Source organism: Grus americana, chromosome 16 (assembly GCF_028858705.1).
Source record: "Grus americana isolate bGruAme1 chromosome 16, bGruAme1.mat, whole genome shotgun sequence".
NCBI classification, from domain to species: Eukaryota; Metazoa; Chordata; class Aves; order Gruiformes; family Gruidae; genus Grus; species Grus americana.
Window position 1 is genome coordinate 7890090 of NC_072867.1, and position 26612 is coordinate 7916701.

Sequence of the window (26612 nt, forward strand, 5' to 3'; positions counted from 1 at the left end):
TTGAGGGTTAAATTACAGAAAGGCAGATTTTTTTTCTTGTGTCTCTGTAAAAAGAATGTAGTACCACCACTGAGATTATTATGGTAAGCTGGCCCGATAGTCTTTACTACGTTAATATGATTTACTATTTGCATTTTTTTTAATATAAAACATTTCCCATCCATTCTGGCACTTTCATTCAAGGAAAGCGTTTACTTTTTTTTCGTTTATCAGCCTGGCTTAAGTCACACACAAAATACATCTGATGCAGTCTAGTGGGAGACACCGTCTTGTGATACTGTATTGCCTCAGTATTCCTAGCCGCGGGTATTTTCTGCATGGTATGGCAGACAGCCTCTTAACTTTGGTCTGTGTAATGCAGCCCATGTTAAAATTAGAAATGTATACCTTGGCCTTTTGAAAGCTGTGAAGATAAGTGCTCATTATTTTTTTTTCTTTCTTTCTTTACCTCCAGGGTTCACAGAAATTATGCCGTGGCACAGCATCCCATTAGAAGAGAGCCTTCCCCACTGTGAGAAAGGAGATCTTTTTCCAATTGATGAAATAAAATTGCTGGAAAAGCAAACCAGTCCTCCTGATTACCTGACAGAAGCAGAACTCATCACTCTGATGGAAAAGCATGGCATTGGTAGGAACTTGCTTAACTTACATTGCCCTTAAATACATCCACCAGGAGTGCAAAGAGTCTGAATTGCTCCTCTGAACTCTCTCTCTTGGGAATGACTTTTCCATATTCATTTGAATAGGTACAGTAACGATTTCTTTTTTCCCTCCAAACCACAATGCTTGTGGTACCTCTTAGCAGATGGTAGATTGTCTCTTTGCTGACACTCCTTTCCCTTTCTTATCTGTAGGCCTAGTTTCTGGCCAAAGCAGTGTCCTTTCAGAAAGAGACGATGATGTGTGGAAGAATGCACCTCCCTGTTCTTAGGAATGATTTCCTGTCTTTACAGCTTGCTTCACCTTTGCTGGCTGAAATAGTCCTTATATATCTTATTATACAATTTACCACAGTTCTACTTCTTTTTTTTAATCTGACTTGTTTTCTTCGATGCATTTTCCTAAATTTATCCAGTCAAAAGAAACATAGTCTCTTACTCCACTGTGTTTTTCCAGAATAAATGATTGTGAGATTAGGTATCTTCCCAATAGTAATTCCTTGGAAGAGATCAAAGAATTAAGGTTAAAACACGTTTCAGACTTCTCAGAACTGCAAAGGACATAAGAGTTACTAGAGAGAGAAGTTACCCACTGGAAGTTGGGTAACAGTAAAAAGGTATCTGAATTTTAAGCAGTCTCAGGAGCACTATAATTTGACATAAAACCAGAGAAGTCAGAAATGAGTAATTCAGTGAAAACTTTGTTTTGTTCAGGATGGATATGTTGTTTTCCTTTGTGTGGCAGGAACTGATGCAAGTATTCCAGTCCACATTAACAACATTTGCCAGCGAAACTATGTCACAGTGGAGAGTGGTCGGAGACTAAAGCCTACAAACCTTGGCATTGTTCTGGTTCATGGTTATTACAAAATAGGTCAGTTAAATGTTCTTCCCTTTCCATCCTCTTCCCTTCTTTTCCCTTCAGTATGTCAAGGGCTATTGTCACTGCATAAGTAGCATTTCTGTCTGAAGTAATGCATCTGGGAAAGTATTGCTAATTCCAAAGACTATAATAATTAAAACTTGCTTGTTTTGATGGCAGTACATATGGACGGTTTCCTACACCCATTTTTTGATCTTTCATTGCTGCTTCTCTGTTGCTGTTGTTTCTGGTTTTCTGTTAGATGCAGAATTGGTTCTTCCTACAATCCGCAGTGCCGTAGAGAAGCAACTGAACTTAATAGCTCTGGGTAAAGCGAATTATCATCAGGTCCTGGAGCATACCCTTGACATTTTCAAAAGGAAATTTCACTATTTTGTGGATTCTATTGCAGGTAAAACTTTTTACATGTTGAGTTCTGTACAATTACTTAATTGTTGCAAAGGTGCTAGTAGAAAATACTTAATATATTAGGTTCCTTTCAGCGGTTTAGGCTTACTGAAAAGTTGTGTCAGGACTGGAAGATTCCAGTCAAATTAAGTTGCTCTCCAAAAGGAAATGGACTAAATCATGGCTCAAAAACACTACTTCAAATTTATTTTGTGACTGTGTAGTAGTGAGTTTTCAAAAACTTCAGACTAGCTGAACTACTTACCCATGTGTGTACATGCAAACTGCAAAATGCTGTGTACTTAAAAAGTCTCCTTAAACAAGGAAGAGCATTGTGAATAAAATATTTTCATTCCCACTTCTTCACAGGTCCTGTAGGTAATTTTGCTGAGGGTTTCCTCTAAAGAGCTAGAATTCTAACATAAATGTGATTATTTCTTCCATAGGTATGGATGAGCTGATGGAAGTGTCTTTTTCACCCTTAGCTGCCACAGGTAAACCTCTTTCCCGCTGTGGCAAATGCCATCGTTTCATGAAGTATATTCAGGTAAGTTCACTTCATGCTTGTAATTTAAATTTCACTTTCTGGGGGACATTGAGTAGAAACCCCTTTGCCATTATTGAAGTTGGATTCAAATGTGGCCCTCAAGTGCGTTTCTAAAACAAAAAGCCTGATGGAGTTTTCCTACGGCGAACAAAGCAGCAGCCCTGGTTGGATTTCCTGCAAGTTTTGAACTCTGTCACTACAATTGTTCTGGAGATTTGTATTCTATTTCCAGGCCAAACCAAGTCGTCTGCACTGCTCTCACTGTGATGACACCTATAGTCTCCCACAGAATGGTACCATTAAACTCTACAAAGAGTTGCGTTGCCCCCTAGATGACTTTGAGCTGGTGCTGTGGTCATCGGGATCCAGAGGAAAGAGCTACCCACTCTGTCCATACTGTTACAACCATCCTCCCTTCAGGGACATGAAAAAAGGTAGGAATTCTGTAAATATGTAGGGATCAACCTCACTTGAAATAAATTAGGTGCAGTCTATGCAGTGTGCTTTTTAGTAGCTTCTAATCAGTGTTCCTTAGTATGAAGTGCTGTTCAAATTAGATTACAGATACCTAAAATTCGTGTCAAACTCGCTGACCAAAATTTATTAGTTAACTCATTTCTGAATGCTTTTCTTCATAAAAGAAAGAAATTAATTTACACCCGTGCACAGTAGGTGACCTTCCTAACACTCAGTATGCAGTAAAGACACTGAGATTCTGACATGTTGCAAGTTGAAGTGTGCTCGCTATGAATAGGACTATAGATTAAGGCCAGGTCTGAGAGTGTTTTGATACTGAGATAGATGGTGTGTCAAAAGCTGTTGAAGGATGTAAGAAGGGGTAAAAGTTGCCTTTAATTTGGTAACTGTGAGATCAAAACTTACTTAAGGTAATGCTTCAAAGCTCTGAGTATCAGGAGCTTTTTGGCGTCTTTTTATTATCATCTTTTAATTAAAAAATGTCTTGTATTAACAGTGTGTAGTCCAAGCATAAAGTAGTGGCTAGTTAGGAGCCATACATTTAATTGAAAGCATAATTGGTTTTCATCACTAATATGTCCAAACTGCCCATACTGTACAGTGGCACTATCTGGTAATTCTGAAAGCCATTCTAGGAAAATTTTTGAGCAAGGGATTATTCTGACTCTGTGAAAAGACAAATTGCCATTTGGGGAGTGGTTCCATTCCTTAGTGATTTAGAAAACCTATAATATACTAAGCTGTCTTTGAATTCTGTGTCTCACTTCCTCCAAACCGGGTAGTGATACAAAGGGTTCCTCGTGCCATGGTTTTATTCTTCTTCCACCAGGAATGGGCTGTAATGAATGCACCCACCCCACGTGCCAGCATTCTCTTAGCATGCTTGGAATTGGGCAGTGTGTTGAATGTGAGAATGGGGTTCTGGTGCTAGACTCGACATCAGGTCCCAAGTGGAAGATGGCCTGCAACAAATGCAACGTGATTGTGCACTTCTTTGAGAATGCCCACAAAGTCCGAGTGTCACCGGAGACCTGCGACTTGTGTGATGCAGCCCTTGTGGACGTAGATTTTAACAAAGCCAAATCTCCTCTACCTGGTGATGAGACCCAGCATTCGGGCTGTGTATTCTGTGATCCTGTGTTTCAAGATCTGGTGGAGCTGAAGCATGCAGCCATGAGGCACCCCATGCACCGTGGGGGACAAGGGAAAAGGCAAGGTCGAGGAAGAGGTAAAGGCCGGAGGCCTGGAGGAAGACTCAATCCAAAGAAACCCAAGGACAAAATGGCAGCTCTGGCTGCTTACTTTGTATAATGGCCACACAACAGAAAAATAAACTTCTTATAAAAGTTTGTTTCCCTATCAGTTCATTTTTAAGTATTTTTGATCTTCACGGCTTTCCTGTTCTTAGAAAAGTTAAACACGTTAGATTGTGGTACGTCTTGATTTAATCACAAAACAAATTCTTCTGGATGATCAGTTAGTTAACTGAGTAATCCTTTAAGCTTTTAATTGGAATTCATTTGTCCAAATAGAGCTCACGAACAGTAGGGAGACTCAAGAAGTCTACCTAGGCTTACCTGTGGCTGATAGGGAATGAAATTGCCCTCATCTGTAATTTCTGGGGCCTTTGTCAGCAATACGAGTACCGGGAATATAAGAGCCGATTAAGATCAGTGTTACGCTGCTGTAGTCTTTAGGTGTGGAATGAGACTTGCTTCATCTGACTTTGAATCTTCAAAAATAATAAATGATAAGTAGCTGTCAGATTTTTAAATTACATCTGCGGTACTTCAAATCTGTCACTCTGCTGCATAAGAGAGTAATGCCAAGAGACATGTGAAATGGAGATTATAAATGCGAAGGGGAATATCTGTATTGAGCAGTGATTCTCAAATTATGGTCTGTGCAGCCAAGTTAGTATCTTTTGGTCAATGGGCCCCAGTTAAATGAGACCTCCTGCTGCTGATGGAGGTCAGGTAGCATACCCATGCTCTTCTTTTCCTCTGTGTTCACGCAGCTGATCGTACCTGATCAAATACAGTTCGTACTGTCTGTACCCCAAATTACCATTTCAGTGTTGGTTAGTTTTGTCATCAAAAGGAAGGTGTCCTGATGTTTTTGCATGGAGCTGCATCTAACCACTGCAGCATGGGGCACCGCATTACAAAATCTAATTGTACAAATATATTATACTCTCTCCGTTCCTTCCATATGCACATAGCTGATTGTGTCTGGTCATCTGATCCAAGTACGTTTTGTATCATCTATACCTCCAAAACAGTTTCAGCGCTAGTTGTGGTTGGATGGGAGGATGCCATCACAGTTTTACATGGTGCAAAGGCTACTGCATTTGGACAGAATATGCAGAGAGCAACTTGACGTGTGATTCACTGGCAACAGAAAGGAAAGACAAGTCCCTACAAAAGGTAATGTATAACTCTGCTGTTTTAATTGGCACAGTGCGCGCATTTACTGAGCGAGAACACAGACAAAACACCACAGCCCCAAGCCTGTTCTTCTGATGAAATGTTTATACAGTTACAGCTCAAACATGAACTATCTTTTAATAGTATTGCTTAAAAGACCCAGCCAGAGGTAGAACTGAGAAGGAGAAAACAAGGAATTGAAGGTACTGCAAATGCTTGCAGCAATGTTTTTTTTCACTGAACGCATATGGGTGCTTCTGGGTAATGTGTTCTCTGTCCTGGCTTTGCAGCGTCTGATATTTTATTCCTTCCACCTCTAAAAATGTTCCATTATATCCAGTTACCCCTGGAAGATGTTATAAGGACAGAATCCTTATTGCTCTTTTAATGCCTGAAGTAAAAAGGTATTTCTAGTTGTGTATGCTGGAAACTGCTACTGTTTGGAAGATAAATCACATCACCTGTCCATGTCTAGATGTTTGAATATCGAGGAGGAGATGGGAAATACAAATAGCATTAAAGACGTTGGGGAAAGAGTTTGGAGGTTTGGTTGGGTTTTTTATTTGGGGATTTTTTTGTTTGGGTTTCCAAACTGAATATTCAGGTTAATGTCTTGATAAAACTGTTTGTTTAATACTGCCCAAATTAAAGGCTCATGTTTTACAGTATTAAAAATCAGAAAGCCAATAGACAAAGTAATAAACTAGAGTCCTGTTTTTGGGAAAGACTTTTGCCATTTCTTGGTTGGATGAGATAAATGTGAATAGCATTGTGCTTTGGTACCACACTTCAGCAAAGTTATGCTGTTACACTGCTCTGTGTCAGGCAAGGAGGAGAGATTGTAGTTGATATGCTGTAAGTACCTAAAGGGGCCCAGAAGGTCTAGGGGAAAGGGGTAGTGCAAGTATTCTAGATGTCATGTCCTACTAACCTCATTGCAGGGTTTGATACCGTATTATTTTTGAGTGTAGGATTCAGGATTTTCATTCACTCTTTTCCTGGAAGATTCCAGCTTGGGACAAAGATTGTTCCATCTAGTTTACTGACACTCTCCCTTTTCTAAGCCACAGCTGCTCTTAAATGAGCAAGAAGAGGTTGTAGTTAATTGACTACAACTGGTTTGAGACACAGGTCAGCTTGCCATCATTCTCTTCAAAACCAGTATACCTTTAGCTAGCAGTCTATTTAAGTGATGGTGTCATGTATTTTTGCCAGTTATAAGGTTTAGAAAGCTAGCACGGGTGTTTTGCGATAAATTATGCACAGCAAAAAAACCTGGCATGGCTACAGAATCGGGTCTTATGAAGCCTTTTTTTTACAGGCATTTCAGTGAGAATGGAAACTAAAAGAGACTGTGAGTAACAAGATGAGTGAAACATTTACACGAAGTTTGTAGTCTGCACGTACCTCTGTGTGTGATTTGTAATTCTTTATGTAGAAGTTGTTAGTATTTTAGGATGGAAAACCGTTCCGCTGGGTAAGTGCTGAGCACCAGGCGAGCTCGGTGCAGATGTCACTTGTAAACATGAACAGATTCCAACCCTTCTTTCTCCGGGTGGGGGAAGGAAGGCAACAGCAGCCGCCCCAGAACCCCGCCATACCCCCGGGGGTTCCCGGCGCTGGCCCCGCTGCCGGGGCGCTGGCCCTGCCCCCCTTCCGCCCCGCCCGTCCGGCCACGTGGCCGCCCCGCCCCCGCATTCCAGACATTGTTTCTGGCTCCGCCTTCGGCGCGGAGGCCACACCTCCCCCGCCTGGCCCCGCCCCTGCGCCTTGCTTAAAGGAGCCGCCACCGCGCTCTCGTCCTCTCGCTTTCCCCTCTCCCCGGCCTGCCCCTCACCGCCCGTCCCCGCCGGCGCCTGGCCCGCTCCCGGCGAGGCGGCGGCGGCGGCCGGGCAGCCTGCCTCAGCGAGGCGCCGCCATGGCGCTGGAAGTGGAGGCGTCCGGGGCTCCCTTGAGCTCTTTCCTAAGGGACTTCCCGTCTCCGCTGGGCCCGGGGGAGCCGCTGCCGTGGAGCTCCGCGGGGAGCGGCGCCCTGAGCAAGGCCGAGGTGCCGGGCGCGCTGGCCGAGCGGGCGAGGAGCCTCCTGGGCGGCAGGTGAGAGCCCGGCGGGGCGGGCGGGCAGGGGGCTCTCGCCGGCCTCCCCTCGGGGGCGGCGCCGCGCTGACAGTTGGCGCCGAGGGGGGGCGGCGCGGGGCCGCTGAGGGGAGCGGGGCGGTGAGTGCCCCTTCCCGCGCGCGGCCGGAGCAGGTGCAGGCGGCGGGAGGCGCTTCCTGAGGAGACTTCCCAGCCCCGGCCGGGCCCGCGGGGCCTGACGGTGCCGTCTGCCGCGGGCCGCGCCGGGGACAGCCGCCCCACGGGTCCTAGGGAATTGTTGGGCTTTTTATTTTCCCTTCTTAATTGTTTTTGTGAAAATTCGTCAGAAAGCTGGGTTTTTAATAGCGTGCTTCTGTCACAGGCCTCCTGCCGAGATCTGTGCCTTTATAGTAATGTTTGTGTGCTCTCAAAAATATTTCTCTCCCACTCTTGGTGCACGAGAGATTAAATTACAATCCTGCAATTAGCGTGATAGGGCGATTCTTGTGGTAAAGTGCCAGTAGTTTGAATTCAAGCCCCTAAGGGCACCTGTGTGGATCTACTTGAAAGTCTGGAGAGGGAGGGAGTCGGTGAGCTGCAACCTGCCTTGCAGGGCTGTCAGGTGTAAGAAGCAAGCCAGCTAGAAGAATATTCAGCTCTTTTGCCGCTCTTCCCTGCCCTCTTGAGTTGTCCTGGTGAACAGGATGTGCTTGCATGGGTTTCTCAAGTTGATGTTTTGTCAAAACTTCAAGAGCATAGTCACAACATCACTGGAAAAAGCCACTTGTCTTTCAGTGATGTTTCTGTCATCCCCTGATTTCAGGAGACACATCTTAATGACTTTCATCCTTATCAGGCTTCCTCTTTAACATTGTTAAGAATTTGGATGTGACTTCTTTTGGCAAGTTGGTGCTTCACCAAGAACAAGTTGTCTTGCTCTGACCTCTTGTTTCCTGATACTCTCATGCCTGCTTCGGGAAGCACTTCAGCAGCGGGGCCTGCGCATTCTGGGTTTTAAAAAGTTCTTACCGCGGTCTGCTTTGTTAACCTGTTTGTTAAGAGTCAAGAACAGGGATTGTGGATGGTCTAAAAGAATTTAAGCAGAGAGCTGACTTTGTGCTGTGGTACTGGGGATGACTAGTGAAGACAGGGAGTCAAGGGAGACTGGTTCTGTTTAGGTATATGCTGAATGTTACCTGGATACTAGAGGAATTTGATAAAGAGACAGAAAACAGGGTTTGAATTCCTTGTCTCTCTAGCTACCATCTGCTGAGTTTATGAACACTGAATAGATTTTGTTGTTGTCAAAACTTATAGGTGTTTTTTAGGTACTTAACTTGCCTTAAAAAAAGTTACTTCTGTGCTTTATATGATGGAGATGCTCCTGGACATAACATCTTTCAGTTAAATGGTGTGCCTAAACTGAAAGATGAGAAATGCATACAAAAAACAATGAGTTTTTTAGGCTGTAGTTGAAAAAGACCCAGCTGATCACTGAATTACTTAGTTGTGCTTTGACTAAATTGCTTGTGAACAAAACACAGCTGTCACATTCCTAAACGAGATTGCAGATTCATCATGTGTACTGAATCTTTGAACTCTGTGGACCAAGAGTGGTTCTGGATGAGTGCTTTAAAGAACAGAGTAATGCCAGTCTTCAACAAATACTTATCATATGGCCATCTGCCACTTGGGCCAGGGTAATGTTTTCTAGAGGAAGGTATGAAGCTGTAGAGATATGGGATAGGTTCTTCAAACTGTAGTGATTTTTAAAGCAGTATTTCTGAGTTACATATCTGCTAACATTATGTTGTTCTCTAGTGGGCATATCAACAGGTGGAAGCAGAAAAAGAGTGCTGCTTTTGCAATGCTTTCATCTCACCTGTCACTTCTGGTGTTTACACAGAAAGGAGCCTGCCCTGTCAGAAGCCGCATTTTTCACATACCTGCCCTGCAGCCAGTTCTGATTAGACAGCCCGCTGTGTGGAGCTTCTTAAGTCCTGAGCTGGGGGAAAAAAAAAAAGAACAAAAAAGGGAAAGATAGCTAAAGAGAGCAAAGCAGAATTAAAGTGCAGCAATCTACTTATTAACACTTATTTTCACAAAATGTACTTGGGAAACAGAAATACATAGGCAAGTGTTTTTAAAAATTCTCGTGGCTGCCTGCAGGCAAAACAGTGAAGCAACCCTGTGTGAAGCTATGTGCTTGGGTGTAGTGCAGCATACCTGAAGTGTCAAATATAGGGATCCCAGCAGACTTACAGCTCAGTTTTGGACTCCTGTGACAAAGAGAAACCTCATTTTGCGATTGCAAAAGGCTGCAGTTTCCTATTGGGTAGACTAAGTCCTTTCATACGGAGGAAAAGACGGGTAGAGCCCAAGGCCAAGACAGGAATCTAGTATTTTGAAAGCGCAGGCCCTCTTCTCGTAATCCACGTAATTAAGGACCAAAACTAAAGTCTCTGATTGTGTGAGAAATTGCCGAACATTACACTTTCTTTCCCTTGTTTGCTAATGTGGATCAATTCAAAATGCAGTTTCAAACTGACACAAGACATTTATATGTTTGTGTAAAAGTTGTTGAAGACGCAGAAGTGATGCCAGATTAGGAAGCGAGTTCGTGAGAGGTCACTGTAGCTTAGAGCCAGTGATCTGCTGTTGCAGGCTATCATGGTAACATCCCTAACGCGCAGATGGCAGCTCAGTGGAAAATATGCACATTCAAATATTACGGTGTCAATATAGCCATGTTTAACGCTATGAAGATGTTACTGGATGTACCTTGCTGACTTCTGGCATTGATGCTTGCTCTGTATTTCCTGAGTTTGAGACTTCTTTAACACTTCAGCATCACAGAATGTATTTTACATGGTGATTAGTAATGATGAACAATTTCTCTATAGATCAAAGTGTTATTGGGAATCAAGTTTGGCACACAGTTCTGCTTCTTATTTCTGCATTGTCAGATACGTCATTCGCACCCACACAGATGTGTAGGTCGTGCCTTGAAGTGCCCAAGCCAGTAAAGGTCCGGCAATGTCTTTGGCTCATGAGACAACATATGGTGATGTTTAGCTTGTTCTTCCAGTTGCTTAGAGGCATAAATCTTTGTGTCTTTGCAAGGAGAAACATTCTTCCTCCACCACCAGTCAGGATTGCTGTTGAGAAGAGAATGGGGTAAGGAATAAGGTTTGTTAGGTCCTACGAGGAGTTTCTGAATGCTATTGCTTCCTTAAGGCTGCACGCATTTCTTATACGGAAGCAGTCTTTACTAATCTAAAATGAATTATTTTTACAATCTTCTGCAAATGCAGCCAGCATAGCCAAACACTAGCTAAGATGGCCAACCACTTTTGCTTCCTGCAGGACTTGCGCTTAAATCGCTAATTTGGTGAAGCTTTGCAGATGTTTCTACTTTGAATAATTCACTTAAATGAATGGAACTGCCTGCCTTGTATGAAGCTAAATTCTGAAGAATTAGGGCAGGCTTAAGTAATCTTGTTTTGCAGAATTTTAATTAACATACGCTTTTGGGTTCTGGAAATCTGTGGAAATGAGTCAATGTGAATGAAGAGTCTGTTAGTTACTTCCAAAGCTTTAGAAATTAACCTGAAATTTTACTAACTTGTACAGAAACAGAACATGAGATAGAAACAGACCCCAAAATACAGAAATTTGTCGTTTCCCTTGATAGGAGCTGAAACTTGTGTGACCATCCTGTGACATAGCCAAAGAACAATGCGAAATTCCAGCAGCCTTCCTGTTTGAGGAGACTTTGCTACAATAACAGTTGAGACTTTGGCTTCCTGTTCTGCCCCCTCCCAAACGATTCACTGTGTTTCATCTCTTGGTTGCCTCAGCATCCTGTTTTGTGTCTTTGTGTTTTACACTGTAATGCTTACACCCAAGGCGTGGCCCTGGCATCCTTATTTTCGATATTTCCCTGCTTTTAGAATAGTTAATTCAGCAATTCTGGTATTTTGATGTTGTTATGTGATGTAAGCATGAAGAGAGGAAAAAAAAAATCTTATCTTGCCTCTGGTTTACCCAGCCTCTTCTTAAAACTCCTTTTAGTCCTTTCCTCTGAAAATTACTAATACCCTGTCTGCTGTGACCTCTACTTTTAATAAATCCCCTAAAACTTACTTCCTTATTTGTACCACTTAGTTTACGTTATTGTAATGCACTAGTACTTCTACATTGCTAGGAACACGTTTACAGTATCAGTGATCCATTCACTTCAGACAAGAAAGTGAATTTCATGTGTGATTGCCTGCAAACAAATTTTCTAGTTTTCATGGGACCAGTTGTGCTCGGTAGCGAAAGCAAGCACAGGGTTAGCAGAAACAGCCTACTCTTTCAGGAACACCAGTGTTCTCACTGGTTTATGATTAATAACATTAGAATTGGAAGCCTTGATAAAGTTAATGCACAAGAGGAATGGGGCACTTCTGCTGTTTACTAGTTAATTTAGCAAATGGTTAATAAACTGGCTCTGGTAATTTTGGGTGGTGGTCAAAACTAGCTTGTTTTCTGTTGTGAGTGGTTTGTTGTCTGCTGGTTCAGAAGCTGATGGCAGGAGCAGGATGACACACAGCTTGAGAGAGAGAAATGATGTACAGCTCACACTGTACATGTATCTGGATAATAAAGTTTTTGGCAGTTCTGACCTGCCTTCAACAGCGTATAGAAGCTATACAAACTGTTAATTTTGTGATCAGTAAACTGCTTTTCAGAATATATTTCTTAATTTAAAACTCTCAGGGAGTTTTCCCTGCTACAAGATAGTCTCAATAGCAATTTTGGGAAAGAATCAATTTGCCTTTAAAAAGAAAGTGTATGTATGGGGAGGCCTGCAATAGAAGAGAGGAAAAACTTGATGAAATGCTGAAAAAAAGATCAAATCTATAATGATGAGCAATCTTCTAGGGCTGGCTTGCTGGTGTTTAAATCTGTTTCTTTGGTTCTGCTTGGAAAACTGAAATTGTCTTTCTCTAGAACTTGCATATTTTGCTCTCATAACCTGTGTGAAACACACTTTCTGTTGCTGTTTGAATAAGGTAAGAACTAATTTTGAAGCAACAGGTTTAGGATTTAATTGAAAAGTTGCTTTTGTAGGATTAAGCCTCTCCTGTTCTGCTGTGTGGCTTTAATTCCTGCTGAGAATGAAATAGAAGTAGCAGGTGACTCTCCATTGCACATTTTCTGTACAAACTGTTCGATGATGACTGAAGGGCCTAAACAGATGGATTCTGGAGTTTAAAGCGGCTGCTTCTGATAGTTTCAGAAGAAAATCTGGAAAAAACTGCTTCATGTAAAGGTGGAAACATAAAAGATTGAAATTCTGTGTGGCATTGTTTATATATTTGTTTTGATTCCATCTTGTTCATCTACTGTAAGGACCTGATATCATTAACACAAGAAACAACTTCCTGTGTAGGATGTCAGATGTTCTTTCCTCAACGGATACATACTTGTACTTTTCTGGTCCCCATCACCTTGGGAACTCTGGGTGCTGCTGTAACAAATACTAATGCTTAGAGCCACTTGAGTGGAAATGTTCTGTAGTTGATTATAAGAATAAAAAAGGGGGAGGGAAATAAAAGTAGCAGATTGGGGAAAAAATACTGAATACAAGCAGCTTTTGTTTATGAGGAAACTTGTGACCTGCTATTATTTTGGCAGTATGAGAGGATCTTTCACTTACTAGAGAACTGCTAGCATTTGCAGATCTGCACTAAAACTGCTTTGCTGATATAGCTGTAACATGCTGGAAACACACAGAGTCCACGGTGACAAACTTCGATTTACTGGCAAAGCTGTGCTGTGTATGTGATCTGGTCTTACACAGCCTGGGTAGCAAGTAAGTGCACAAATATATCTTCCCCCCGATATAAGTCAGCTGCAGTTGAGTTATGCTATAAGCTTTTGCTAGCAGATATAGCACCTCTTTGTTCCCCAGTATTATGCATGTGTGTGTGTATATATATATGCGCACACTCTGAAAGAAAAGAGGATTGTACAGTGGTGGTCTTGCCTGCAATACCACTGCTGCAGTTTTGCCATGACTTTGGTAATCTAGAAAGAACATAATGTAACTTTTTTTAAATTTCAAAGGTGACGAGCAATCAACAGCTTGGCCAATACAGTTAGTAATCTCTTGTGCTTCTTTTTATACAAACAGATTTCCTGACAGTACTGTGGGAGAATGCGTGTTTGGAGCGGTGGGATGTGAATTATTTTCCTTCAAAAAAAAAAAAAAATGTAAATAAGAATTCAGAAGGCTTTGCGTAAACACTGGGTGTTTGGTATGTCCTCGTGAGGCTTTGTACCACTCTCCACCAGGTTACACAGAGCTTGCTTCTCTCTGCTCAAAGTGCTGAAGAGCAGCTGTTCGGAGTCTGCCATCTGCTGCACTACTCTGCTTTCTCAGAGCTGCTGCAAGCTGTGGGCATAGAGCACAACAGAAAGTCTGTCATCTGTTTTCAAGCCTTTGAAAAAAGCATGGTCATAGTTGAGGCTCTGGATGAGATGTGGTGGCCTGACCTTTGATGCTCTAGATGCTTTCTGCTTGCCCACAAAGCTGTTTACTAGAGACTTCTGAAAGAAGGGGGGCATCTTTGAACTGGTAATGTGTTTGCAATGCTCACTGCAAGTGTGTTGGGGATTTAATGACCCAAATAAAACCAACTAAGAAGTGATCTTACTAGAGTGTCTGCTTCCTGAAGAAACTCATGTATATTCTGTCTTTTCTTTCTGAAGGCTGATATGTACGGGGTCAGTAACAGTCTAATGACTGATCTGACACTTGTGAATACACTGTGGCTGTGACAACATGACAGCTGGTCTTTTAAAGTGAAATAAAATAGAGAACTAAATTGTATTGCAGAAGAGAAACAAGGTGAACAAGAAGAGAAGTTAAGTTCTGTTCTGTAACTCATGTCAAGTCTAAACTATGCAAAATATCTAATTGCTTTCTACTTCCGTGTGTAACTTTATTTTGGCCCACAGGTATGTATGTCAACAGAAGCTTTGCATAGCTCCTTTTAACAATACTGTATGTGTCCAGCAGTCCGGAGTCTTTCAAGGATTATGGCATATAAATTTGTGTTCTTTATTAATAGAAGTGTTGCTTTATTCTTTAACTTACTACTTTTGTCTGTACTCAAGTTTTTTAAAATGAGGCTTGTGTTTTACCATGAAGCGGCTGGAGGATATGAACCCCACGCTCCAGCCACTGGTGATCTGACTAGCTGGTGGTGAAGCTACAATGCCTCATCTGCACTGTTACAACATGCATTCATTTTTTTATTTTTTTTAAATTGTGGTCAAAACACACCCTTTTTTTTTGTTGTTTTTTTGCAAAGAAATAGCCTGTAGCAAAGAAATTCTAAGGCTGTTTACTACTAGCCTGTGTAGGCTGAGGCTAGGTAATTAGTGTTGCATGTGTCATAGAAATGGGACTGACATGTCTCTTCTAAGACTTTCTTAAGAGAAGGTAACATACCCCACCAGCTTCCCTTTTTTCCCCAACACAGTTGTTTTCCCACTTAGGAAACAGCTACAGTATTTCTTCTGATTCATGAAGATTAAATTATGCTTGGTTCAGCCTGTCAGCAGGGTGTCTTGGGCTTCTTTGAAAGAAGATTTTAACAATAAGTGACATTCTTTGCTTACAGAAAAGGTTTGAAGTCTGTTATGGTGACTACACTGGACTTCTACTTTTATACTGGTTGCCATAGGTACTGTGCCTACTTCCAGATACTCTCTAGCCAAGTGAGACCTTGTAGCTCTCAACTAAAAAAGCGGTTCTTACTCTTCTTTAATTATATATTTTGTTAACTCTTGAAGTCTCTGATTTGGAAGATGAAATTAGAACCAGTAAACATCTAAACTGAATGGAAGATGCTGTTGCCTTGCAGCTCCATTTACCTGAGCTTGAGTAAAATACAGGCTTACCTGTATGGTAGTACTAGTGTTAAGAGTTTATAAAGTAATCGACAAATATGTTCTGTTTGGAACAGAGGTTGAACTAAATAGGTAGGGTCATTTTTTAGGCTTTTATCTTTTGTCCATGTGTCAGAATCAACTGCTCAGCGTTGTTGTTGCTGGCTGCATAACAAATAAAATCCCAATAAGCAACCATTGTCTTTGTATAGATTTGCAAAACTGTGGAGGGGAGGAAATGCATAGGAAGCAAAGCTGAATGAAGCATATCGGTACTGAGGAATCTCTGAATGTCCTTTTTAGGAACTGGGTGGCAACTGGAAAAAGTTGAAGGATGTGACATAATAACTCATAAACCTTTTCTTTGTTACATGCATCCTGTAAGCAGAGGTTTATACGGGACTTGTGAATTACAGCACTTAGTATGTTGCCTTTTGTTTAAGCCTTTTTTTATGGATTCAGTTCAGCAAGTCAGGCTCTGGAAAGCAGAAGTCTGTGAAGTTTAAAATCAAAGCATTAAGCCCTCTTCTGATGCTGAACTGGAAACCCAGGCTAGATTTGAATTATTCCTTCAGCATAGCAGAGAAATTCTGAAGGTGACTGAAGCTGTGGCTCTCACTGTGCATTTAAATGCATAGCTATTTCACATAATACTTTTTGTCTCTGTTCTTGGAGCTGAAACCTACTTTAACTAAAGCTTCTGACTTTCAGCAGCATCAGCTATGCATCTGACATTGTTTGTGTGGCTTGTATTTTCAGATTCCTTTCTTTTCCAAGTATACAAACAAAAACAGGAAGCAGGATTTTTAGGAGGGTTTGCCATATCTGTTTCAGATTTGTTTCTTGCCTGGCCTTTTAAAAGGTTGTCTGTTAGCGTCAGGGTGATTATAAGGAGGCATTGTTACTTTTACCTTGGGTAGGAAAGGAACTGACTCCCCTAAACATATTAGCCTGGAAAAAAAAAAAAAGGCCAATATCTGCCTTGCCTTGCTGTGATGTGACTGCAGCTAGCACTGAAAGGACTGCAAACACATTGCCATCTATTTGAAGTACTGAAATGACTCATTAAAGTAGGCCATCACTGCCACAGAATGCATAGCATACAACACGCTTCTGTTAGCAGCCTGCTGACTAACACAATGCTTTCTGTTTGCTGCCACAGGAGGTACTCGTACATGGCTGTGAGGATATGACAAGGCCTCTCTTTCAGGAACACAATGGCAAAATGCATTTCAGCTTGGTGTCACTGGGATCTAAAACCTCACGGTCTTCCCCTCCCAGCTCTTCTATACGCACAAAACCAGTCATCTCTGAACCTCTTCAGAGACCAGTTGCTTCTACCATTTCTTATGCTGTAGCCACCCAGTTTTATGCAGGACTTTCTAAATGTTTCCTGGCAAAACAAAGTCTTGTCCTTGACTTGCTGCAGGTGCCTTAATATGTTACTTGCTTTGGTTGTATAACTTGATACTTTGTGTGTATCAAACACTCCATGAACAATGGATAAAATGCTTTTTATGGATGTCCACGCTTATTCTTCATTGTACTCATAGAAAATGTCTGGTATGTGTGTTATGTACTGTAATTGTTAGTGCCTGCCATGGGAATATAGTGAATATAAAAGAGTTATTTTCTAGTTGCCCCATTTTAAAGTTGGATGGGGCTTATTTGTTTACAGATTCAAAAGCACTATAGCAAGTATGTGCTTCCTATAAAACACGTAGCTTGCGTAAAGCATTGAGTAAAAAGGAGAGGGTATGTAGGTCATGTTGTGTTACTGTCTTCTAGATGCTTACCTAAAAGCTTCAGCCGAATCACAAGTCTTGGACTCTTTTTAGCCTAGTCCCCAGTGCCAACTCTGCATCTCCTTCCTGGGTGATTTCTTTGGGGAACTTCCAGCCAGGAGAAACGGGGTGCTAAAGGTCTGTAGGTTAGTACTGAACATGACTTTTCTTGTGGAGGGAAGGGAACTGGAGTCTTAAGTAACCTTTTTGGAGATTTGCACATACCACAGTACAGAGATCCTGATACTATCTGTGGTGAAACAGTTGTCTGCAAGCAAGAAATGTTGTGTAGTGAGTAGAAACAAAATGTTTGCGTTCAGAGGCTAGAATTGAAGGTAGCAGTTCCCATCTGAGAGCTCAAGAGAAGGAGGTACCATCTGCGACTGGAGTGTGAGGCAACAGTTTGAAAACATGATTCATACGCTTCTTCCTCTTTGCATTCTTGAGAAAGCAGTTGTCTAACTGAATATCTTACTAAAGATGTGTATGAATAAATATTGAACATATGGTTTCCTCTACTAGTTTACTAATGAAGTTGGATTATTGATTGTGTGTAATGCTTTCTAATTGAGGTCACCAGCCATAAACAGTGAGGTTGTAGCTCATTTTAAACTAATGAAATCTATTTTGCTTTCCCTTCCTTTTACCAGCAGAGGTGTGTCACCACTTCTTGCAGCATCGCTGATCCATGCTGCAGTTGATGAACTTCTCCGAACAGACTTGACTGAATTTAAGCAGCAAAGTGTGGAAACAGAGGGAGAAGGAGATGAGGAAAGGTTCACCTGTAAGTATGCTTTTTTCCTTCTGTGGTTTTCCCAGAGGCTGTCTGTTGGAAGACTTCAGTGTTTTGAAATGTTTCCCAGAATATTTGGTTAGGCTGTCTGGCAAGCAGCAGTGAACAGAGCTTTATTTTCTCCTACTGGGTATCTGTGGGATGAAAGGTAACCATGCTGCTTTTGTGGGCAAGATGCAAACGTGGTGTCTGGAGCCCTGGACTGATCGTGTAGGTTGGCTTTCTGGAAAGGGAAAAGAGCTTCTCTTCCCCAGAATTATTAATGACTGTCAACTGTGCTTCCTGAACCGAACTAGTTAAGAACTTTTCCTCATTGAAGAGCTTCGTTTAAATTGAGTTCATATCTTAAGTTGATAACCTCTTGTATTTTTGAAGTCCCCTTTTCTCTTTGGTAGCTTGACCTTAGCTGATTACTCCTGTATTTTGACATTGGCATCATCACAACCGCTATTGTGCGGCCACGCTGACACCTTAAATTCATCTATATAATCCATCTTGCTTTTGTCTGTTCTTGGGACCAGATTTTGGGTCCTCCACAACCTCAACGTCTTGAAACTCCAGATCTTTCTCTTGGCAAGTTTCTCAATAATCTGTCTTTATTGATTACTTCTCTCCACACCCTCTCCCATAAAGATGGGATGCTGAGGGATGAAGAACCTGATGCATGTGTCTTCTGCCCAATGCCTGCATTTTCTCCTGTGTGAGTGAACTGAAGAGACAACAGACCTTGGTGACTGAGTACTGGGTTTGAGCCTTGTGTAACAGATGGTCCTGTTGCATTTACACACTGAAATGTTTAACGTTAGGCTTCACCAAACCTTCAATTCCAATGCCAAGAATTTAAATGTAGCAGGATGCAGGCAGAGTCAAAGATAAAGATGGAGAAGAGAGATGTCTTAGATAAACCAGTCTATCCTGTAAGGGGAAATAGTCGCCCTTCCATTTCCCTGGGATGACTTCAAAGGTGGTTCAGCGTGCCCCAGAGGATGCATCTCCAAGCAGAGCTCTGGTAATAGGCAGGATATGATACTCTTCCTGAAGCCTGTTTCGGTGTTCACCTACAAGTCTGAGATGGCAGGAGGGGGAACACATTCCACAAGTCTTGCTGCACCTTGAATCTTTCATCCCTTGCCTTAATGTTTGTAGCCTTCATACGTCTGGAGAGATTTAGCAAGTTTCCAGCACTTTGCATGGGAAGAGTTGGCTTCATATCAGCTTGGCTGGGGTCTAAACAACATGCCCTGGCTCTCTTCCTCCGGCGCAGGGAGAAATGATTCGGCAGTCGGCATTCAAGTCGCTGTGAGCAGCGGCCTCGGGACATCAGCAAACTGCCTGCAAGGCGAGAGCGAGCTGCGGCTGGGCCGGGGCGGGGGGGCGGATCGCGCCCTCTGCCGCCCCTCGGCGGAGCTGCGGCCTGGCTGGGCTCGGCCTGGCTGGGCTCGGCTCGGCTCCGCTCGCTGGGGCTGGAGCCTCCCAGCCCCTCGGTATAGAAGCAGCATGCCAGTACGTTCCTCAGGCCTTAGAGATTCTCGCGGGTGCCTGTTCAGTCTCCCCAGAGTGCCTGGCTTCTGCACTCCGTGTTCTATTGTGTCTATTGGTCTGTAAGCAATCACAAATCTTCACTGCAACTAACTGAACCTGGAGTAGGATGCTGCCTGAGACGAGGAGCTGGCAAAAGAAGAGCTTTATGTGACTAGATCACTGTAATTGTAAGCAGTTAAAGAGGTACAGGCAGCAGAGCTAGAGCATGGCTTCGTGCAGTGGAAACTGAAGGAGATCAAGGTACTGATCTTCTGTAACTAGAAACTATATTATCATAGAATCATTTAAGTTGGAAAGGACCTTTAAGATCACTGAGTCCAACCATAAACCTAACACTGCCAAAACGTATGTTTGTTACGTTTGCAGCAATGACCGTAAGTCATATGGTAAGATCTCCCATTGTCAAAAGTGACATAAAAGCATCTCCCTTATTGTCTCCTTTACATCAGAGAGTATTGCATCTTACTGCGTTGTGACTTTGTGCTCCAGTAGCGTATCTTTATTTGGTATCACTCAACCTTTATAGGAAAATAAGGAACAGCATATTGTAACCCACATATGACAATTATGTAGGTTTTCAGCACAAATATTTCACAAAGCAGCTGGAAACTGGTCATCAGTGGTTGTCAGAGCATCTTGCAGTCACTCTCATGAAGGAGTCTTCATTGACTCTCATGTAATTATCTTTGAGGTGAACTGTAGCAGTAATATAAGATGTGAACTGCTATGTATTCATGAGCCTAGGATTATAATTTCTAGTTCTGGGTCTTGTGAAAATCTTGGGCCCACAGACCTTCAGTCAGCGAAGCTCATCTGAATGGCTAAGAAATTATAATGTTTAGAAACAATGAGTAATGAAGAACTTGATAGAACAAGGACATTTTCTTGCTCACAAACATCTAATGTCCCTGGAACTCTGTATGGTTGCATTATACTAGTGACGCTTGTACAATAATTCATGCTGCTGTTTTACTCTAAAGGCTATAAAGATGTAGGATTGGAGTCTACTTTTAAGATAGTGCAGGCAAAGTCAGAAAATCCTTGGATGAGTTTCATCTTGAACTAGTTCAGGTTCTCTCTCACTCCTCCTGCTTGACAAATGCCCCAGAACCCTCCCTGTTCTGATGGTTGAAACCTTCTTTAATTTCCATCTTATACATTCCTGTCTATTTTATGTTTCTTCGTTCTTGTGTCACCATTGTCATTTAGATCAAATTGCTATTCATCATTCCCCTATCAAACATTATGGAAATCTGCTTACTATTCAGGTACTTTCATTGCCTTATCTCAGCAAGGAATATCTACTTTGAAGGCATTAATTTCTCTGCATGCTTGGACTGTACTTTTTTCCCCCCTATCTTGTAATTGTTACTACATCACTTTAACTGTACAGCTAGGAAGAAAGATGTTCCTTGTGCTACAGCACAATATGGACTCTCTGCATTGCAGTAATAACTCTCTGACAAAAAAGCATTCTTGGAATGAGAGAGAAGTGATTATATAAAAGCAAGGTATGTACATGTGCCTATATGAGTACTGCTGTTTGATGTACTATACTGCAGAAGAATTTCTAATGTTAAAGTACTAAATTCTATGTCAGATTTCACAAGCTTAATATTTAAACAGCAATGTATGTCCAAGTCTTCTGGTCAGTATTAGTCAAGACATTTACAAATACATAAACTAATAGCTGTAGACAAGGTTGTCTAAGATGCTGTCCTATTTAATTATATTTGTATATGGGATGACTTAATGTTTAAAGGTTTTAATATCTTTCCCATTCACACCTGCATATTAAGCAAACCAAACGTAGTTTTGGTTAATATGTAGTGACTGCTAATCAAAGATCTGTGTTTAAATGTAAGCTTTCAATTCTCCAGGCCCAGAGATGCGTCTGAAGCTGGCCATCCAGTGTTGCTGAGAACCAGGCATTATAAAAAGGAATTCTGAGAAGGCTTAATGCTAGCAGAGTTAGTGGGAGTCAGGATGAAATAGAAATGGGAAAGATATTCCACACACTGCAGTTCTTTAGGAAGCACATTAGCGACCAGCAAATTATTTTTGCTCTATAGATGATCTTTTCAATGCTTTTTGAAGTTAGTTGATTTGGCATTGAGGCAAGGTTCTTAATCAAATAACAAAACTTTAAATTATTACCCATTCTGAGAAAGACTGCATTGCAAAGCTAGACACAATGCCAAACACCAAACCATTCGGTCTGATGAACAATAAGTTTGGATTAATTGATCTTTGGGACCTATCCAGAAAAGGATTTGAGTGTCTGGCTGGAGCTTTTCACACTATGCTCAGTGGGTGTTTACAGTTCTGCTCTGTAATGACAAAGCAGGAAAGTGGCGGAAGTGTTCTTCTGTCCCTCTACCTCCTACAACCATGTGTATTTAAAAAGATAAAGATAACAGCTTAAAGTTATAATCTGTTCAGCTCAACTATGAGTTGAGCTATTGACCTCAGCAAAACATTCTCAGACTTCCTTGTTGTTTCAGTGGAAGTAGTTCAGTAGGACATAACCCAAAGCCAGGCTAATGCTTTTTTCAACCCTTGTGTCCAAGACAACAGCAATCTCTTATCTTTAAAGGCTTTTCTGCCCTCTTAATGTTGTGGGGGTTTTTTGGTTGGTTGGTTTGGTTTGTTTTTTTGGGTTTGTTTTGGGGGTTTTTTGGGGTTTTTTTGTAGGGATCCACTCCTAACACTATATCTTGTGCATTTTACTTACATAATAATAACATTTATGTCTAATATGCCAGACTGATTTTTGTGTCTTTGTTATGACCATCTACTCTGTTTTGAGTGAGAACTAGGAAATAAAGAAGCTGCTCTTATCCTTAATGTTATACTGTTTTCCTTTGCAACTTTCTCTCCCATCATTCTCAGGAGCCTATTTTAATTCTTGCAGAGCCTGTAAAGGCAGAGTGCTGAATGTGTATATGTAGCTCTAAGGAAAGAAACTTGAAGGAAAGACAGGCCAAAGGATGGGGTAATGTAGGAAAATGGGGCGCACAACTTACTGTTTTGTCTTTGTTCTGTCAGTGCTGGATGGAGAGTCGTTGCAGCGCTGCTTCTTTAACAAGCTTCGGGATGTTTGCTTTGAGTGGCAGAAGCAGTTGCCACCACTGAGACCGCTGAAGCGGTTCCTGCTCGTTTCCGTCCATGCCATCCGTAACACTCGACGGAAGATGGAGGACCGCCACGTTCTGCTCCCAGAGTTCAATCAGCTGTTTGGCTTATCAGTAAGTCTGTACAAAATTGAGGAGGCCAGTTATTAGTTTTTCAATGTTCCTGTAAACACAATGACCTAGTGGTGTATGGTCTGTGAAATGATAAGAATTTGTTGCCACAAGTTATTTATCATGTCTGTGCTGGAGCAAGGACTTACTGACTCAGATTGCTAGGAACTAAATACTGCCCTGATAAAGAATGATATTGTGACCTTGGATTTCATGTCATAAGTGGTACAGGGAGACGGGAAGTTCAGCTCATGTTAAGTTGCTGGAGTTATAATGTTCTTGTGACTGAGGTAACTGGTATATTAAGAAAAGAAGGGGGAAGAGCAGCAGTTGTACCAGTGCCAATTAATGAAGCTGCAGTGGGACTACGTAACCAGCTGTCTGCTGTTTCAATTCCAGGTTATTTTCAAGGATATTAAATAACTAACAGCAAACAAAGAAAAGTAATTCCCCTGCAGAGTACCCATTTTATCCATTTTGCACGTTGATAAACTGACTTAAACCGTATGCAACGTTGTATGAAAGAAAGCCCAGAATAAAGAATCTTTGCTTGCTGGTACCAGTCTACAAGCTATTTTGTTTTTGAACACTTACATGTCTTCCTGTCTCTCCCTCTCTGCAAAAGGATGACACTGATCGCGCTTACTTTGCGGTATTTGATGGCCATGGTGGAGTGGATGCTGCCAATTATTCAGCAACCCATTTACATGTAAATGTTGGGCTACATGAAGAGATTGTTAAGAATCCAGCTGAGGCCTTGAAATGCTCTTTCCAGAAGACAGATGAAATGTTTCTTTTCAAAGCCAAGAGAGAGGTGAGTGGGTAGAGATTAATTCCGTTGTATTTAAATAACACTGACAACTGTTGGACAACATGGTATTATCCAGAAAATTCTGACAGTACAGTTTCTTTGAATCACTGACTTCTTTATGAAATTATGCTATGTGTAAAGGTTTTCTTTGATCAAATTATTTCTTTTTTTGAGGAAAAACAAAATGACAGTGCTTGCAAGCTCAAGATGAGTGACTGAAAAGAAGTGTTAAATGGATTAAATGATCCTGACATACCAATTATTTGAGAGAACACTCTGCTGCCTCTTTGCCTAAATTAGGCAGCCTCTAGATGTTCTGTTGTCCTACCTCTTACCTGGAAAAGAGGCTTCTCTCTTTCTGATAATATGATCACTATCTTCCTCTTTCTTGTCCCACCATTAATGTCACAGGTGGTTATAAGATGAAAAATGTATTCTGTGATTTAAATCAGACTCTTCAGTTCATTAAGCATATTGATCAGTTTTGAATCAAGTTAGTATGATGAACATTCTTTCTTCAAATCTACATAATGGGAGTGTGGTTTATTGTACAGTTTAATGAGAACTCTTTTGTTATAGCAGTAACTGAATACAGAAATATTCATCGTTAATATCTTCATTTCTGTCAATGAGATACAAAAGAGGGACCAACATCTTAATGACGTCTTACTCTCTCTAATCTTTACAGGGAATCTAGGACAGTTGGGTCCTCCTTTTTTGACATCCTCATTTAAATACCCAAGGATAAGGGGATGTATGCAGAGCAAGGTGTCTGAAGTTGCTAGTGATAGAGTGGAGAATGTGAAAGGGATTGGAGAGACCTGTGTGTGTTTGTGAAATGTTCATACTACTGAAATGCAGATCCTCTTTCTTTTCTGCGTGTCTGTGTTTTGAACAACAGAGGTCTTAGTCTCCTAGATCAGTTTTGGAATTGATAGCAGAGAAGGAAGAACATAACAGAGGTAGTATTAGCCATCTGCATGTTAGAAAATGTAAATAGTTTATTTCATGTCTGTCTGATATCTTTTTATCAGGTACCTGAATTATGATTGGCAGGTCTACTCTGCTGTATTTAAATGTGATTAAACCTAGGTTTACAATATTGCCATGTAACCTAGTAGGGCTTGTTGAATATTCACCTAAGATACCTGTTTTCTTCTGTAGAAGCTGCGGAGTGGTACAACAGGTGTATCTGCATTGATTGTAGGGAACAAGCTACATATAGCATGGCTAGGGGACTCGCAGGTAATGCTTGTGCAGCAAGGAAAAGCTGTGACATTAATGGAACCTCACAAACCAGAAAGAGAAGTAAGTCTGACTTGATTTCTTTTTTCTCATGTGTGTGTTGTCAGAATCTCTCTTGAAATCTTTTGGAATCAAACCTTCTTAAGTGTTCGATGCTTTACATAATTATGTGTATTGTATGGTAGGATTCAGACAACTGACAATTTCTTTTTTTCCATCTGCTCCTATGTCTTGAAAAGGTGATCCCTACAGCTATGCCCCCTTGAAAGTACTGATGGTACTGGTAGTTCTGACTTAAGTTCCTGCTCAAACTATCTTTTCAAAATTTGTAGTAATTAAAGAGTTTTACAGGAATTTTTTTGTGTCTGAATTTAAAAGTGCCTGTTATAAATTAACATTATTAATTTGAGATTAATAGTTATTTAAAATGTTAGCATAATGCAAGTCATAATATGCTATACTGTCATTCAGAATCTAATGATAATCTACTAGCCTAACTGGCTTAGTATATTGCATTTTCTATATATTTTAAATAGCCAGGTATTTTATTACATGAAATTTCATGACTATCTTGTGAGGTTAGATAGCATTGCATGACCCTTTGCCTTCATAGCATGAATATTTGTAATAACTGAATAGTTAAAGGAGTATCGGTACAAATGCTATTGTTACATAGTCTAGTTATCTTGTATTTTATTCCAAATATTTATATATTTAGCCAATTGCTGTATGGGATGGGAAGAAGTGGCAGGAAGGGGTACCCATTCATATGGAAAAGAACATGACATGATGATACAAAAAAATTAAGAATTCTGCTTTTTTCTGGACAAACTATGGTATGGTTGGTAAGTAGGTAGGTTGTTTTCAGTAATCTTAAGTGCATGTTTCTAAGCTAGATTCTGATAAGTGTGTTTGCTATATTCATAGTCTAAATACAGAAGCTGAAGCAGCTCTTGGTTTTGGGTTTTGTCTTCTTTTCCCCTTTTATTGGATGACAAGAAGGTCAGTAAGCCATGGGTAGGCTTTCAGTATAAAAATTGTATTCTACTGTTTTTCAGGATGAGAGAGCACGCATTGAGACTCTGGGTGGTTGTGTAACTTATATGGACTGCTGGCGGGTTAATGGTACCTTGGCCGTTTCCAGAGCGATTGGTAAGATAAACCATCAGAATTACTACAGTTGAGATTAAATTTGATTAAAACACACCACATGAGACTGTATGTTTACTGTAAATGACATTTTACTCAGCATCGACCAAATAGTAAACCCTTCTTACTGTCTTTGCCATAAGGCTAGCTTACAGCTGTATAACTTACATAGCTTGCAGCTATATAATCTTACTGGATTTACCATAAACATAGAATATTGTTTTATTTTACAACTGGTCATAACAGTCCTCATTCTTTTATACTTCTATGTCTTTTGCTTCTTGTAAATGTCTCTGATACTGTGGTGTTCTACAGTAGCTTAACAAACATAGAATATTTAATTTGTAAAAGTGGAGGAAGTAATAAATGTTCATCTAGATTTTTTAAATGTGTCTGAATATCTGCTTTGTGGGGTTTTTTTGTGCATTTTAATATTAATATATCTTTCTCCTGACTGCAGTTCTCAAGTCAGATTGCTGCATCCTCCGTCAAATCGCACATATCCAGCAATTTAGGGCATTTTAATTGTAGTATTCCAGAATCTTATTAAACAAGCTTACTTTGTTACTCACCAATTAGGGCAAAAAGAGGAAAGACCCTGGGGAAGTCCAGTAGATAACTGTAATGTATGAGTGGAAGCAAAT

General features: G+C 41.0%; 2 protein-coding genes across 4 annotated transcripts in view; both read left to right on the forward strand.

Annotated features, from left to right (window-relative positions):
* TOP3B (DNA topoisomerase III beta) overlaps positions 1–4299 on the forward strand; it is an 88748-nt gene extending 84449 nt beyond the window's left edge. For both annotated transcript variants that reach the window (XM_054844193.1, XM_054844192.1), the window contains exons 13-18: positions 455–628; positions 1405–1533; positions 1784–1933; positions 2376–2476; positions 2709–2910; positions 3783–4299. In XM_054844193.1, coding sequence (XP_054700168.1) covers positions 455–628; positions 1405–1533; positions 1784–1933; positions 2376–2476; positions 2709–2910; positions 3783–4264 — 1238 coding nt within the window. In that variant the 3' untranslated portion in view covers positions 4265–4299. The remainder of the gene's footprint in view (positions 1–454; positions 629–1404; positions 1534–1783; positions 1934–2375; positions 2477–2708; positions 2911–3782) is intronic.
* A 2869-nt stretch (positions 4300–7168) lies between these two features.
* Positions 7169–26612, forward strand: part of PPM1F (protein phosphatase, Mg2+/Mn2+ dependent 1F) — a 28655-nt gene continuing 9211 nt past the window's right edge. The window contains exons 1-6 of one of the 2 annotated variants that reach the window (XM_054844261.1): positions 7169–7473; positions 17834–17967; positions 22567–22766; positions 23389–23577; positions 24739–24882; positions 25878–25971. In XM_054844261.1, coding sequence (XP_054700236.1) covers positions 7298–7473; positions 17834–17967; positions 22567–22766; positions 23389–23577; positions 24739–24882; positions 25878–25971 — 937 coding nt within the window. In that variant the 5' untranslated portion in view covers positions 7169–7297. The remainder of the gene's footprint in view (positions 7474–17833; positions 17968–22566; positions 22767–23388; positions 23578–24738; positions 24883–25877; positions 25972–26612) is intronic. The other variant, XM_054844262.1, reaches the window with a different exon arrangement.